Source organism: Tenebrio molitor, chromosome 8, assembly GCF_963966145.1.
Source record: "Tenebrio molitor chromosome 8, icTenMoli1.1, whole genome shotgun sequence".
NCBI lineage: Eukaryota > Metazoa > Arthropoda > Insecta > Coleoptera > Tenebrionidae > Tenebrio > Tenebrio molitor.
Window position 1 is genome coordinate 19,763,999 of NC_091053.1, and position 14,863 is coordinate 19,778,861.

Here is a 14,863-nt window from a genome sequence, read left to right on the forward strand (position 1 = left end):
TGCTGTTTTTGAATTTTCAAGTTGAGCAGCCCGATGCAGCGGAGTTTCATTATCAGTTGTAAGGGCGTTAACAGATGCTTCTTTCTCGATTAGTAATTCTGCTGTATTTGTATTTCCACATTGAGCAGCCCGATGCAGCGGAGTTTCATTATCAGTTGTAAGGGCGTTAACAGATGCTCCTTTCTCAATTAGTAATTCTGCTGTTTTTGAATTTTCAAGTTGAGCAGCCCAATGCAGCGGAGTTTCATTAATAGTTGTAAGGGCGTTAACAGATGCTCCTTTCTCGATTAGTAATTCTGCTGTTTTTGAATTTTCACGTTGAAGAGCCCGGTGTAGCGGAGTTTCATTATCAGTTCTAAGGGCGTTAACAGATGCTTCTCTCTCGATTAGTAATTCTGCTGTTTTTGTATTTCCACATTGAGCAGCCCGATGCAGCGGAGTTTCATTATCAGTTGTAAGGGCGTTAACAGATGCTCCTTTTTCGATTAGTAGTTCTGCTGTTTTTGAATTTTCAAGTTGAGCAGCCCGATGCAGCGGAGTTTCATTATCAGTTGTAAGGGCGTTAACAGATGCTTCTCTCTCGATTAGTAATTCTGCTGTTTTTGTATTTCCACATTGAGCAGCCCGATGCAGCGGAGTTTCATTATCAGTTGTAAGGGCGTTAACAGATGCTCCTTTCTCGATTAGTAATTCTGCTGTTTTTGAATTTTCAATTTGAGCAGCCCAATGCAGCGGAGTTTCATTATCAGTGGTAAAGGCGTTAACAGATGCTCCTTTCTCGATTAGTAATTCTGCCATTTTTGAATTTTCAAGTTGAGCAGCCCGATGCAGCGGAGTTTCATTATCAGTTGTAAGGGCGTTAACAGATGCTCCTTTCTCGATTAGTAATTCTGCTGTTTTTGAATTTTCACGTTGAAGAGCCCGGTGTAGCGGAGTTTCATTGTCAGTTGTAAGGGCGTTAACAGATGCTCCTTTTTCGATTAGTAGTTCTGCTGTTTTTGAATTTTCAAGTTGAGCAGCCCGATGCAGCGGAGTTTCATTATCAGTTGTAAGGGCGTTAACAGATGCTCCTTTCTCGATTAGTAATTCTGCTGTTTTTGTATTTCCACATTGAGCAGCCCAATGCAGCGGAGTTTCATTATCAGTTGTAAAGGCGTTAACAGATGCTCCTTTCTCGACTAGTAATTCTGCTGTTTTTGAATTTTCAATTTGAGCAGCCCAATGCAGCGGAGTTTTATTATCAGTTGTAGAGGCGTTAACAGATGCTCCTTTCTCGATTAGTAATTCTGCCATTTTTGAATTTTCAAGTTGAGCAGCCCAATGCAGCGGAGTTTCATTATCAGTTGTAAGGGCGTTAACAGATGCTCCTTTCTCGATTAGTAATTCTGCTGTTTTTGAATTTTCAATTTGAGCAGCCCAATGCAGCGGAGTTTTATTATCAGTTGTAGAGGCGTTAACAGATGCTCCTTTCTCGATTAGTAATTCTGCCATTTTTGAATTTTCAAGTTGAGCAGCCCAATGCAGCGGAGTTTCATTATCAGTTGTAAGGGCGTTAACAGATGCTCCTTTCTCGATTAGTAATTCAGATGTTTTTGAATTTTCAATTTGAGCAGCCCAATGCAGCGGAGTTTCATTATTAGTTGTAAAGGCGTTAACAGATGCTTCGTTCTCGATTAGTAATTCTGCTGTTTTTGAATTTTCAATTTGAGCAGCCCAATGCAGCGGAGTTTTATTATCAGTTGTAAGGGCGTTAACAGATGCTCCTTTCTCGATTAGTAATTCTGCTGTTTTTGAATTTTCAATTTGAGCAGCCCAATGCAGCGGAGTTTCATTATCAGTGGTAAAGGCGTTAACAGATGCTCCTTTCTCGATTAGTAATTCTGCCATTTTTGAATTTTCAAGTTGAGCAGCCCAATGCAGCGGAGTTTCATTATCAGTTGTAAGGGCGTTAACAGATGCTCCTTTCTCGATTAGTAATTCTGCTGTTTTTGAATTTTCACGTTGAAGAGCCCGGTGTAGCGGAGTTTCATTGTCAGTTGTAAGGGCGTTAACAGATGCTCCTTTTTCGATTAGTAGTTCTGCTGTTTTTGAATTTTCAAGTTGAGCAGCCCGATGCAGCGGAGTTTCATTATCAGTTGTAAGGGCGTTAACAGATGCTCCTTTCTCGATTAGTAATTCTGCTGTTTTTGTATTTCCACATTGAGCAGCCCGATGCAGCGGAGTTTCATTATCAGTTGTAAGGGCGTTAAAAGATGCTCCTTTCTCGATTAGTAATTCTGCTGTTTTTGAATTTTCAAGTTGAGCAGCCCAATGCAGCGGAGTTTCATTATCAGTTGTAAGGGCGTTAACAGATGCTCCTTTCTCGATTAGTAATTCAGATGTTTTTGAATTTTCAATTTGAGCAGCCCAATGCAGCGGAGTTTCATTATCAGTTGTAAAGGCGTTAACAGATGCTCCTTTCTCGATTAGTAATTCTGCTGTTTTTGAATTTTCAATTTGAGCAGCCCAATGCAGCGGAGTTTTATTATCAGTTGTAGAGGCGTTAACAGATGCTCCTTTCTCGATTAGTAATTCTGCCATTTTTGAATTTTCAAGTTGAGCAGCCCAATGCAGCGGAGTTTCATTATCAGTTGTAAGGGCGTTAACAGATGCTCCTTTCTCGATTAGTAATTCTGCTGTTTTTGAATTTTCAATTTGAGCAGCCCAATGCAGCGGAGTTTTATTATCAGTTGTAGAGGCGTTAACAGATGCTCCTTTCTCGATTAGTAATTCTGCCATTTTTGAATTTTCAAGTTGAGCAGCCCAATGCAGCGGAGTTTCATTATCAGTTGTAAGGGCGTTAACAGATGCTCCTTTCTCGATTAGTAATTCTGCTGTTTTTGAATTTTCAATTTGAGCAGCCCGATGCAGCGGAGTTTCATTATCAGTTGTAAGGGCGTTAACAGATGCTCCTTTCTCGATTAGTAATTCTGCTGTTTTTGAATTTTCACGTTGAAGAGCCCGGTGTAGCGGAGTTTCATTGTCAGTTGTAAGGGCGTTAACAGATGCTCCTTTTTCGATTAGTAGTTCTGCTGTTTTTGAATTTTCAAGTTGAGCAGCCCGATGCAGCGGAGTTTCATTATCAGTTGTAAGGGCGTTAACAGATGCTCCTTTCTCGATTAGTAATTCTGCTGTTTTTGAATTTTCAAGTTTAGCAGCCCAATGCAGCGGAGTTTCATTAATAGTTGTAAGGGCGTTAACAGATGCTCCTTTCTCGATTAGTAATTCTGCTGTTTTTGAATTTTCAAGTTGAGCAGCCCAATGCAGCGGAGTTTCATTATCAGTTGTAAGGGCGTTAACAGATGCTCCTTTCTCGATTAGTAATTCTGCTGTTTTTGAATTTTCACGTTGAAGAGCCCGGTGTAGCGGAGTTTCATTGTCAGTTGTAAGGGCGTTAACAGATGCTCCTTTCTCGATTAGTAATTCTGCTGTTTTCGAATTTTCACGTTGAAGAGCCCGGTGTAGCGGAGTTTCATTGTCAGTTGTAAGGGCGTTAACAGATGCTCCTTTCTCGATTAGTAATTCTGCTGTTTTTGAATTTTCAAGTTGAGCAGCCCAATGCAGCGGAGTTTCATTAATAGTTGTAAGGGCGTTAACAGATGCTCCTTTCTCGATTAGTAATTCTGCTGTTTTTGAATTTTCAAGTTGAGCAGCCCAATGCAGCGGAGTTTCATTAATAGTTGTAAGGGCGTTAACAGATGCTCCTTTCTCGATTAGTAATTCTGCTGTTTTTGAATTTTCAAGTTGAGCAGCCCAATGCAGCGGAGTTTCATCATCAGTTGTAAGTGCGTTAACAGATGCTCCTTTCTCGATTAGTAATTCTGCTATTTTTGAATTTTTACTTTGAGCAGCCCGGTGAAGCGGAGTTTCATTGTCAGTTGTAAGGGCGTTAATAGATGCTCCTTTCTCGATTAATAATTCTGCTGTTTTTGAATTTTCACGTTGAGCAGCCCAGTGGAGCGGAGTTTCATCATCAGTTGTAAGTGCGTTAACAGATGCTCCTTTCTCGATTAGTAATTCTGCGGTTTTTGAATTTTCCCATTGTGCAGCCCGGTGCAACGGAGTTTCATTGTCAGTTGTAAGGGCGTTAACAGATGCTCCTTTCTCGATTAGTAATTCTGCGGTTTTTGAGTTTTCCCATTGTGCAGCCCTGTGCAGCGGAGTTTCATTGTCAGTTGTAAGGGCGTTAACAGATGCACCCTTCTCGATTAATAATTCGGCTGTATCGACATTCCCTTTAAAAGCAGCAATGTGCAACGGAGTTTCACGATTATTTGTGGCGGCATTGACAATTTCTCCCTCGTCTATTAATAATTTTACTTTTTTCATATTCCCACTGTAAGCAGCCAAATGTAACCGAAATTTGTTATTATTTTTAACGTCTTCATGAGATATTCCGTTTCGGGTTAAAAGTCTGGGTGTCTTCGCATTTCTACTGAAAAGAACATTTGAGATCATTTCAGAGTAGTTCATCAGTAAATTGGCAGTTTGTTCATGACCATTTTCAAGAGCTAAATCTAATGGAGTTTTCTGATACTTTGTTTCACGATATTGATTTGGCCATTTTCCGAGTAACATTTGGACCGCATAGGTTTTTCCGTACTTTGCAGCTAAGTGTAGAACTGTTTCTTCACGTTCATTCATGAAGTCCAGATTAAAATTGTATTTATTTTGAAGAGTATCAATTACAAAGCATAACGTGTCGTCTTCTTGGAAGTAACAGTTTTTTATTGTGTGATCAATGATGGTGAAATGGTTTATTTTAAAATAATTTTTGACTGTTTCGCTGTTTTCGAGTATTGCTGACAACAACTTTCTACATCCATGTGTTAAGCAGAAAAGCACACAGTTGTCATAATTGATATATTTTTTGATATAGTGATGTAATTCCTCCTTTGAATATTCGCATCTATTTAGGATCATTTCTACAGAAACAAAACTTTTATTTTCGAAAGCATATTCCAAGGCATTCCATTCGAACAATTTGTCGCACTCGGCGTAGTTAAAATTCACCATCTTTTCTAAAACATCTATGTTTGTCAAATACTCTATGGTTTCTATAGAGACAATAAAACATGACTTCGGATCTACAAATCTTGGTTCAAAGTACGTCGCTAGATGCAGCGGATTGCGGCCAGCTTTGTCGTGAACGTTTTTGTCATCAATATATTTCTCAATTTGATCCATATTTCGATAAATCATGGCCAAATGTAGAGGATTATCTTCGGCAAGTTTGACACTTAAAATCATCATCAAGTTCTTGTGTTCGTCGGAAAACAATTCTTCTCTGATGAGACGAGCTTTGTCGAAGTTGTTTGAGAAAAAGCGGGCAGCAAAATATTCCCCATAGGTTGGATGTTCGAAGACTGCTTTTCCTTCGTCGTTTACCTTCGTTGCGATTCCCAAAGGGTCCTTGTTCGTTTTAATTTCATTTAAAAAACGTCCCGCTCGTCTCAGATTCATTTTTAGTTTTTGAAAAACTTCATCACCCAACACAGAATGCACAGCTAGGTGTTCGTATATTTCTAAAGTATCTTCCACAACTGCCCAGGATTGAGGTGGATTTTTCGACTCTTTATTTCGATTATGTTCGAATCTTCCACGAAAAAACAAATCATACATTTTTGTGAAAAGAAATGTCTGTTCGGTCACGTTTCGATGTAGTTCTTTGTCGTCGAGGAAGTTTTGCGTTATGATGTAAAGCTGAAGAACTTTACCCAAAATTTGACAATTGTTGTCGATGTCAGAGTTGTTAAAAATTATACTAATAATGTTTTCTATTTGTTCGTGGTTATATTCTTTCATCAAGCGATTCTCTATGTAGAATTTCTGTTGCTCTTCCTCAATTTCCTCCATGTCCATCACTACTTTGCCGAAACGCTCTTCCAATTTCGTTTTTAAATTTTTTCGAGAAGAAATCCAAATGTGAAATCCCTTAGACGACAGTTCTTTGACGGAATCCAAAACGTTGTCGACGCAACTCTTTTCAACTTCGTCGAGACCGTCTAAAAAGAAATATACTTTTTTCTTCGACCGAAAAGCGTCTTTAATGTGCTTCGAAAAACTATTTTCGTTTTCTTCGATCAAATGGTTTAAAAGTTCATCGGCGTCGTGTTTTGTCTTAAAGAATTCATTATGTGTTTTGAGGTCGACTTCGATTGTCCAAAACCTGGAATCGCATTCCTTTTTCAAGTTCTTCAACATCGTCGTCTTGCCCATACCGGGATCGGCACATAAAATATTTACTGGTCTGGTTAAACTATGAATATGATTTTCTTCTATTGATATGACTAGAAAGTCGTTGTCTTCGGAAATTCTTAGATAGACCACATATTTATTGTTACTTTTTTCTGAAACATCTTGGAGTAATTGCTTCGAACATTCTTCATTCGTCGATATGATCGTTGGTTCATTTGAAATGTGTGTCGTGTCCAAATAATCATGAACATCGACGACTTTAATGTTGCGCTTAAGAATTTCATTTTGTATCTTTCTCACTTTTCCGTCCAATTTGACAACGGCTAAATTGTTCTCAAAAAATTTACCATCTAGAAATTCATCGATTGTTTCAACTTTGAAAGAAATTTTTCTGTTTATATAAAATGGTGGTACACTCTCTGTTGCTTGTCCAATTAAAAATTGTCCCTTTAACATTTGAAGTATTTCTTTTGCTCCGACGTGTTCACAAATTTCTTCACACGAATCGATCAGTTCTTCTAGTGTCGTCTCTTTCCTGCCCTGCAATGACAGGCGACATGTCCGAGTGACCTCGCTGTACAATTCATCGTTGTTGCTCTGTAAGTCGCTCACATTTTCGAAAGTTCGAAATCTTGGCAGTCTAGTCGATTGAATTTTTTCACCCACCAAGATAAATTTTATTTTGCTTCCTAGTTGATGTAGTTCCATTATTTTGTAAATCAACTCTTTTGAAGTTTCATTGAAATTGACGATGATTGGTTTTTCGAAAGCATACTGCAATACCTTCAGTTTAATTTCATTTTTTAATACTGTTACAGATTTGTCGATTATTTTCATTTCTTTGGCTAGACGCATTATGCCTTCATCAGCTGATGCCTTGGGTTCAATTTTGTACAGTTCTTTATAGCTCTTAAACATTTCCTCAGTTCCTTCCTCCGGATTAAAATCATCTGTTAAATTTTCCTTAAATTGTTCGAAAGAATCATTTACCAAAGTCACGTCGAATTCTTTAATTACTTTTTCAAACAATTTTAATTTCTCATTTTGGCCAACGGGGAAATAACGATTTGATATAATGAATGGTGACAGAAAAATGTCGACAAGATGAACATTCACCGTTGTTTTATCAATAACCTTATTTGTGAATCTATCTTGATGCCATTTTCTGAACAAATCCAGATATTTCGGAACTATATCTTTGGTATTCAATATCTCGATCGTGTCTAGTTCAATATCTTTAAAATTTTTCTGACAAACGAAAAGTCTAAATCGTGAAAAAAATATTTCGTAGTCTGATTTGTTTATTTTCTCATCTTGAGGAGTTTTATCGTTGACTTCAAATCTGTACACGTTCCCTCCACCGGAACTCGTATTAAAAATATTAAAAAACATATTTTCATCGCAACAGTCGTCTTGGATCATCGTAAAATTCTTCACTTCTGCTGACCGTTTGGGGTCGAATTTGGCGTTCGTGTAGAGAATAAATTGACGTCGTTTGCTCACGTCGCTCAAACCTTTAAATGATTCACAATATTTCTTCAAACTGAAATCGCCCTTTTCCGTTTCGAAAGTTCCAGGTGACAAATGCTTGTTTTTGGCATCCTTATGTTTCAGTTGTATCGCAAAAGAAACTTGTGTTTTGTTTCTTGTAACGTCAATTACGACGTCGTCCATGTTTCCCATATCCGGGACGTTACTTTGAATGTGGAAATCTTCAATACTTTCTTCTATGTTGAGTTTTAATGCGAAGTATGCAGGAATGAGTACTTCGTATTCGTTTCCGACACCAGGTGTATTCTACAAGAGAGAATTTTTTAACTTCCGATGGGTAAATATTCTCGATATTTAAAAAAGCAGTAATCAAGGTTTAAAAATGAATTTTCAAAATTGTAATTAACTCCAAAATGTCGAAGTAGAAAAGTGACGTTTTTCGTTAAAATTGTAAACTGTAAAGATTGTGTTGAAACGATACAATCTAAACTAAATTTAATTCAAGCAAAATTGTGGGAATGTGATAAAAAATAACAAGATTTAGGCACGTGACATATACCTACTCGTAATTGTGTACCAAATAACATAAACCGACTTATCGCGGAATCAGGCGATTCAAAATCAAAGAAATTCGTTTTCGAGAGGATTTCCCTTGCCATTCAACGTAGAAACGCTGCAAGCATTCGGGGCACTTTTTCAGATTCCGCAATATTATCGAAAATTTTTGTATTATAAAACAAAAATGTAAGTGCTTATTCATAAGGCATAAGAAATTCATGATACATGCAGTGGATATACTATTAATTTTTACGTAACTTATGAGAAATGACCTCAGTGAACATTATTGTTGTGTACAAAAAGGCATGAAGAATCATATTCGAGTTATATGGACAAATAAATTATTTTCCAATTGCCCAAATTTACAAATTATTCTTAGTGCTTATTCACAATGGACATAAGCTTGACATAAGGCATAAGAACTTCATGATACATGCAGTGTATATGCTATTAATTATTACGTAACTTATGAGAAGTGACCTCAGTAAACATTATTGTTGTGTACAAAAAGGCGTGGAGAATCATATTCGACTTATATGGACACATAAATTATTTTCCAATTGCCCAAATTTACAATTATTCTTAGGTATTTCTTATGTATTTCTTATGTCTTATGTCCATTGTGAATAAGCACTTATGTAATTATGTTATTAATATAAAGTTATCCTTTCATATGAATTTAATTGAAAATAATTTACATTATTTAAATACGAGTATTTTAAATTTTAATGAATTTAAAAATAGTATTAGACTGTTGCAACTCGAAATTTCTAGGTGAAAACAACGTACATTTAGTGAAAGATTCTTACCCGAGATGCCATTATTGAACAAAATTAAAATAGTTCGTCCAGGGAACAATTAATTCGATTACGAGAAACGAATTCAGTTTAATTTTGGGTCTTGTGGTTCACTGAAACGAAATTAAAAATTAGCACAAAATACTTAATTATGTCGTTGTTGCTTTCATGAAAAATAATATGTATATACTTTATCGTATCATTAACGATTATGATCATTTTATGATTTATCGATAATTATGAAGTCCATAATATTCGAATAACTCAGCTTCCTTAGTTACTTATAATACGTTAGTTAGTCATAATAATACATTAGTTACCCGCTCATAAAACGTTAGATACAATGATACGATAAAACTTGAAATATAACTCGAATATTATGGGATTTAAACAACGCTTGGACGTTGTGCAGGTGACGAGGCGATCTGGCAACGTCCTCGCATATTATAAATCCCATAATCTTCTCGTTATACCGAGCGATCATTTAAAAAATAAATCGAGTTTGCTTTGGAGCCTATGCTATAGCATGGGTTGCCATAGGTAACACGCCGACTCGATTTATTTTTTAATTGATCGCACCGTATTAATAGCTATAATAATAACTAATTTACAAAATATAAACATTCAAACCAGAGTTCTCTTTACAAAATTTTGTAAACATCACCCCAAATCTGCTATTGAAAGATTTAATTTACCACGCGAAAATGATGGTAGGGGTTTTTCAAATCTAGAAATTCTACAACACAATCAAATTGCTTCACTAAAAAATTATTTTCTCAATAGAACTCTTGATAACACTTTTTTTAATGCTTTGGTTTCAGCGGATAAAGTTTACACACCTTTAAATTTAAGTGATAATATAATTTCAGATATTGTTGAGCCAAATATACCTGACACTATAGCAAATATAAAACAGAAGTCTTTACATGGGAGATATTTTAAAGAACTGGAACAACCAGAAATTAATATTCAGGCTTCTCATGCATGGCTTAAGAAATCAAATATTCACCCTGAGACGGAGGGTTTTATATTTGCAATAAAAGATCGTGTTATAAATACAAGAAATTATAAAAAACACATGCCGTTTACAATCGATAATTGATAAATGTAGGATTTGCGGAACTGAAGGGGAAACAATTGCACCGTTTTGGCTCAAAGCGAATATAAGAAACGTCATGATATATTCGCTAAAATTATACACATGAATTTAGCTTATCCTTAAAAAAGATTTGCACTTTTTTCTCTATCGTGTGTCTGTTGTGCATGAAGTTACTCCTTGACAATAAGAGCCCCCACAACGGACAACAACTTCTTTGGATAATATTGATTGAGCGATGATCGATGATCGTTGGATCTTGGATCGATTTACAAAACAAGCGACGTGCGTTTTTGCTTAACATCAACGTAGGTACTTCCTGTGGAAAGGAAATTACTACGAACAGAAGGAAGGAGCAGCAATGAGATCCCCACTATCTCCTGTCATAGCCAACTTATTCATGGAAACTTTCGAACAAGATGCCCTTGAGTTAGCTCCACTTAAGCCGAAACTTTGGAAACGGTACGTGGATCACACATTTGTTGTATGGCCACATGGACGTGAATCATTAGATCAATTCTTGAACCACCTAAACAGCCTGCATTCATCCATAAAATTCACGATGGAAATAGAAGAGAACAACCAGATACCTTTTTTGGATGTGTTGGTGACACGGGACAAAGACCAGCTTCGTCACACAGTTTATAGAAAGAAAACACATTCTGACAGATACCTCAATGCGCAATCTCACCATAACCCACAACAGAAAAGAGCCTTGATGAAAACTTTATTCCATCGCGCTGAAACCATCTGTGATTAAGACAGTAAAGAACGGGAATTGAAACATATTAAGTGGGCGCTGAAATGCAATGGTTTCTCGGACAGAGACATTCGATTTGCAAGAAAAGTTAGACAACACACCGAACAACAAGGTTACCAGAAATTTGCTTGCCTCCCATATGTACAAGGAGTAACGGACCGTATTAGAAAAATTTTGGGGAAGAGAAACATTGGAACCAGGTTTACCACGGAAAAGAAAATCTCTCAGATCCTTCCAACACCTAAGGATAAACTCCCCCTGTTCCAATCTGAAGGGATTTACAAAGTAGAATGCCTTTGCGGGAAATGCTACACAGGACAAACAGGACGTTCAATAGAATGTCGATTAAAAGAACATAGTAGAGCCATCAAGCAGTATGACAAGGAGAAATCAGCATTGGCGGAACACAAATTCGAAGATGGAGACCACACGTTTGACCTTGGAAAAACAGTAGTTCTGGCTAAAACAACTAAATACCATCAAAGATTAATAAGGGAAGCAATCGAGATTAGAAAAAATCCAAATAATTTCAACAGAGACCAAGGTGTTGAGCTTTCTAGCACGTGGAATTCTGTTATTCGACCATGTACGTATTTTTGCCGCTTTCATGTGAACTGTCACTTTTGTCGCTGTCACTGTCATTTTTTAGGTGAAAAGTGCGTTGATGGGATGTTTATTTATTTTTGTTAAATTAACGATTGAATCCAGAAATATTGAGTTGTTTTGCAATCAATTTTAAAAATATTGAGTTGTTTTGCACCCAATTTAACTCCCATGTGTGAACCGTGTGTACTCACTCATTCACATTTTTTTATGTGCGGCGGCAACCATAAATTTTACATTCAGCTTTCACACCTACTTCGACTACAATCATTTAAAATAACCCTGTATAATATTTGGAGATTTTCAAATGTTCCAAAGAAATTTTCGACTAATAATAAACTTCTTAATTATGCCACGTATAATTCAATTAATTTCAAGCGTCCCTCTTAAAATCCGACTGTTTCATATCATAATATGTAAAAAAAAACATCATATTAAAGAATTATTTATTAACATCGAAAGTATCTATATACCATTCACGATTATTTCAAATTCGGACTATCTATGAAAATCTGACAATTTAGTTGGCAGTATTGTGATTTGTCATGATAAATCTATTTTAGGTTATAATTCAACGGAACACTGCTCCCAGGTTGTTACATTTTTTACATAATTGAACGCATTAGGAACAATGATCGTAAAATTGTAATTGAAATGAAACATACATATTTGTAGGGCAGTCCTGGGTAAATTATTATTAACTAAACTACTTATTAACTGACAACAATGCGAATATTTAAAAACGAAACGTCATATGACAGGACCTGACGCCAATCTAACAAAAAAATATCATGGCCTGCTGCGTGTTTAAAATAATCGTGAACGGCATATACATCTACATCAGAAAATATAAAAATGGAAGAATATTTGTTTTACTTTATATACATTTTTACATTTCTTTTAAGAGAGGTAAATATAATTATGCATGTTCGTTTGATAAAAATACATAAATTAATCGCAGCTACTGCAAGATGGGTTAAAATGTTTCAAGTTTTAGATTACAACAATGGGTTAAGCGAAATAAAAAATATATTACCTCAGTCCTGATGTTTGAAGAAAATTGAAAGCACCCAATCCAGGCAGGGCACCAACAAACAGTGACAGACCCCTAGCTAGCTAGTTTATTTTATCCTTGAAAAAATATTTATCTCGGTTATCGAAAATATGTAATTCTCAGCTTATCCATATCAAACTGTTCCAAGAAATTGGCTAATTCAGTTTTTCCTTATATCATGTTCTCACATTAATACTAGAAGTATTTAAGTAGGTACAGTATGTTTGAAAAAATTTCTGGTCAAGTAGGTTCTGAAAAACAAAAGCATTAAAAACGTATGGCGTAACTTGAATAATCCAAGCGTAAATGTGTTTATCACAAAAATTGTCATAAAATGACAATTTCAAGAAAAGCTTGAGAACGGTTATTTTCTTACGATTCTACGAGAATTTGCGTTGCCGGAACCTTTAATATTGCCGCCAGGAACGGTCTTCGACCTTCGTGTAACAGGTTAAAGGGGTTAAAGTTAGGTTATAAATCCAGATCCACAAAAACAAATAAATCCGCGCAATATGTGTAAACAAGTAATGTAATAATAAATAATAGAGTGCCGTGACAACTGTCTAAATGTCAATAAATTCGCTCTCTAATAAAAACGCGCCAAATGTTGTTGCAAGTGCTTCCCTGCAATCCAATGGTGCTACAGAAGTTAGAAAACGCAAAAAATGGACTATGGAAATGAATATTTTCATTATACGGGAATATTTTCGGATCACGAAACTACAGGATGTTGTGAGTACTTACAGGCTTGATTTATTTAAAGCGTTCCAAAGTAAGTACCCCCAGTTTCCTGTTACTATTCAAAATTTAGCTGACCAGAGGAGAGCCATTATGAAGAAAAACTATATCCCTTCGGCAATTTTAGAAAAGATCAAAAATGATGTAAAGTTAGAATTGTCAATTAATTATTCTGACAATAATGAAGTTTCTAATAATTTAGTTGAAAATTCTGTTGAACCGCAAAGTTTACAAAGTTTACCAAATCATAATGACTCTTTCTGTTATCAAAATAATTCAACACCAAACAACACGATACAAAGGACATAAATAATTTAGACTTGAGTTATAATGATATACATGTTATTAATCAAAATTTTTATTACCATCAAAATTTTAAAGAACAAATTGAAGATGACTTTAATAAACAACAATTAACAATACTATGGTCTTTGACAAGTTGACACTGATGATTCAGTCCGCTGCGACAGTTGCCTGAGAGATAATTGGGGTTCGTCTTCCATTTGACGTTTGACAGTCTCAATATTTTCCTCAGTACAAACTTTAGGTCGACTACTTCCGCTGAACACTGCCACTTTCTCGAAATGTCTGAAGTGTGTGATCATTGCGAAAATAAGGTTCAATCATGAATATCTGCTGTTCAGGAGTGAAAACCATTTTCATAGATAAAATTTTGCGAACAAAATTTTTGTGGGGATTAATGACGTTTTTGACCGTTCAATTATTATTTGACAAGCTAAGCCATACGTTTTTAATGCTTATGTTTTTCAGAACCTACTTGACCAGAAATTTTTTGAAAGATACGGTATAATTTAACATTTAAAACTTCACAAAATGAGTACAATTAAGTATGGATTTTTTAATCATTTCAAAATATATATTTTTTTAATAAGGTGTGATACATGAGATAAGAGTCCTATTTATTACTTTTAAAACGATATCTGACTTAAGCATGTAACTCTTACAAGTCTTTTCGCGATCGGGAATTTTTTGACCACTTTCTGAATTATAAAACCCAAAAACAAGTAGTAGTTAGTTGTATGTATATTTAATACCTATACAGGTTTATAAATTATCCGATTTTCGACATTTCCCACTAACTCAATAAAATAAAAATATAATAACTAAAACTAACTAACTAAATAAAACAATAATTCAAAACAATAACAAAATTAGCAGCTTTCCAAATACAATTATCCCTCCCCACATATTGTCCCTCTTTCGCATTCATTCAACAAATGCTCTATCGTCTCCTTTTTTTCTCCACACATCCTGCACACTCTAGTCCTATCCTCATTCCAATATTTATTCTCTCTCTCCTCATTTCCACACCTAAACCAAAAACAAGTAGTAGAAAATTTAAGAAACCGAGAATTCTAAAAGAATTTTGGTTAACCTGTTTTCAAATTTTACAAAACTTGAATGATACGATCATAAAAAACTTTACAAAACACCCATTATTTGGTATCGAACAAAACTAAACAAAGATGCGACGATAACGCAGAGAAAGTGAATCTAAATATGGCTCC

General features: G+C 35.6%; 2 protein-coding genes across 2 annotated transcripts in view; one reads left to right on the top strand and one right to left on the bottom strand.

The window, feature by feature from the left end:
* Positions 1-14,863, top strand: part of LOC138136846 (E3 ubiquitin-protein ligase RNF126-like) — a 209,027-nt gene that overhangs the window by 58,744 nt on the left and 135,420 nt on the right. The gene's annotated exons all lie outside the window — the stretch shown is intronic.
* On the bottom strand, positions 981-12,662 carry LOC138136988 (uncharacterized). The gene is made up of 4 exons (XM_069056291.1): positions 12,579-12,662; positions 9,096-9,196; positions 1,063-8,034; positions 981-992 (listed from the first exon to the last, which is right to left on the bottom strand). The coding sequence occupies exons 2-4, from the start codon at positions 9,105-9,107 to the stop codon at positions 981-983; spliced, it is 6,996 nt and encodes a 2,331-aa protein (XP_068912392.1). The 5' UTR covers positions 9,108-9,196; positions 12,579-12,662.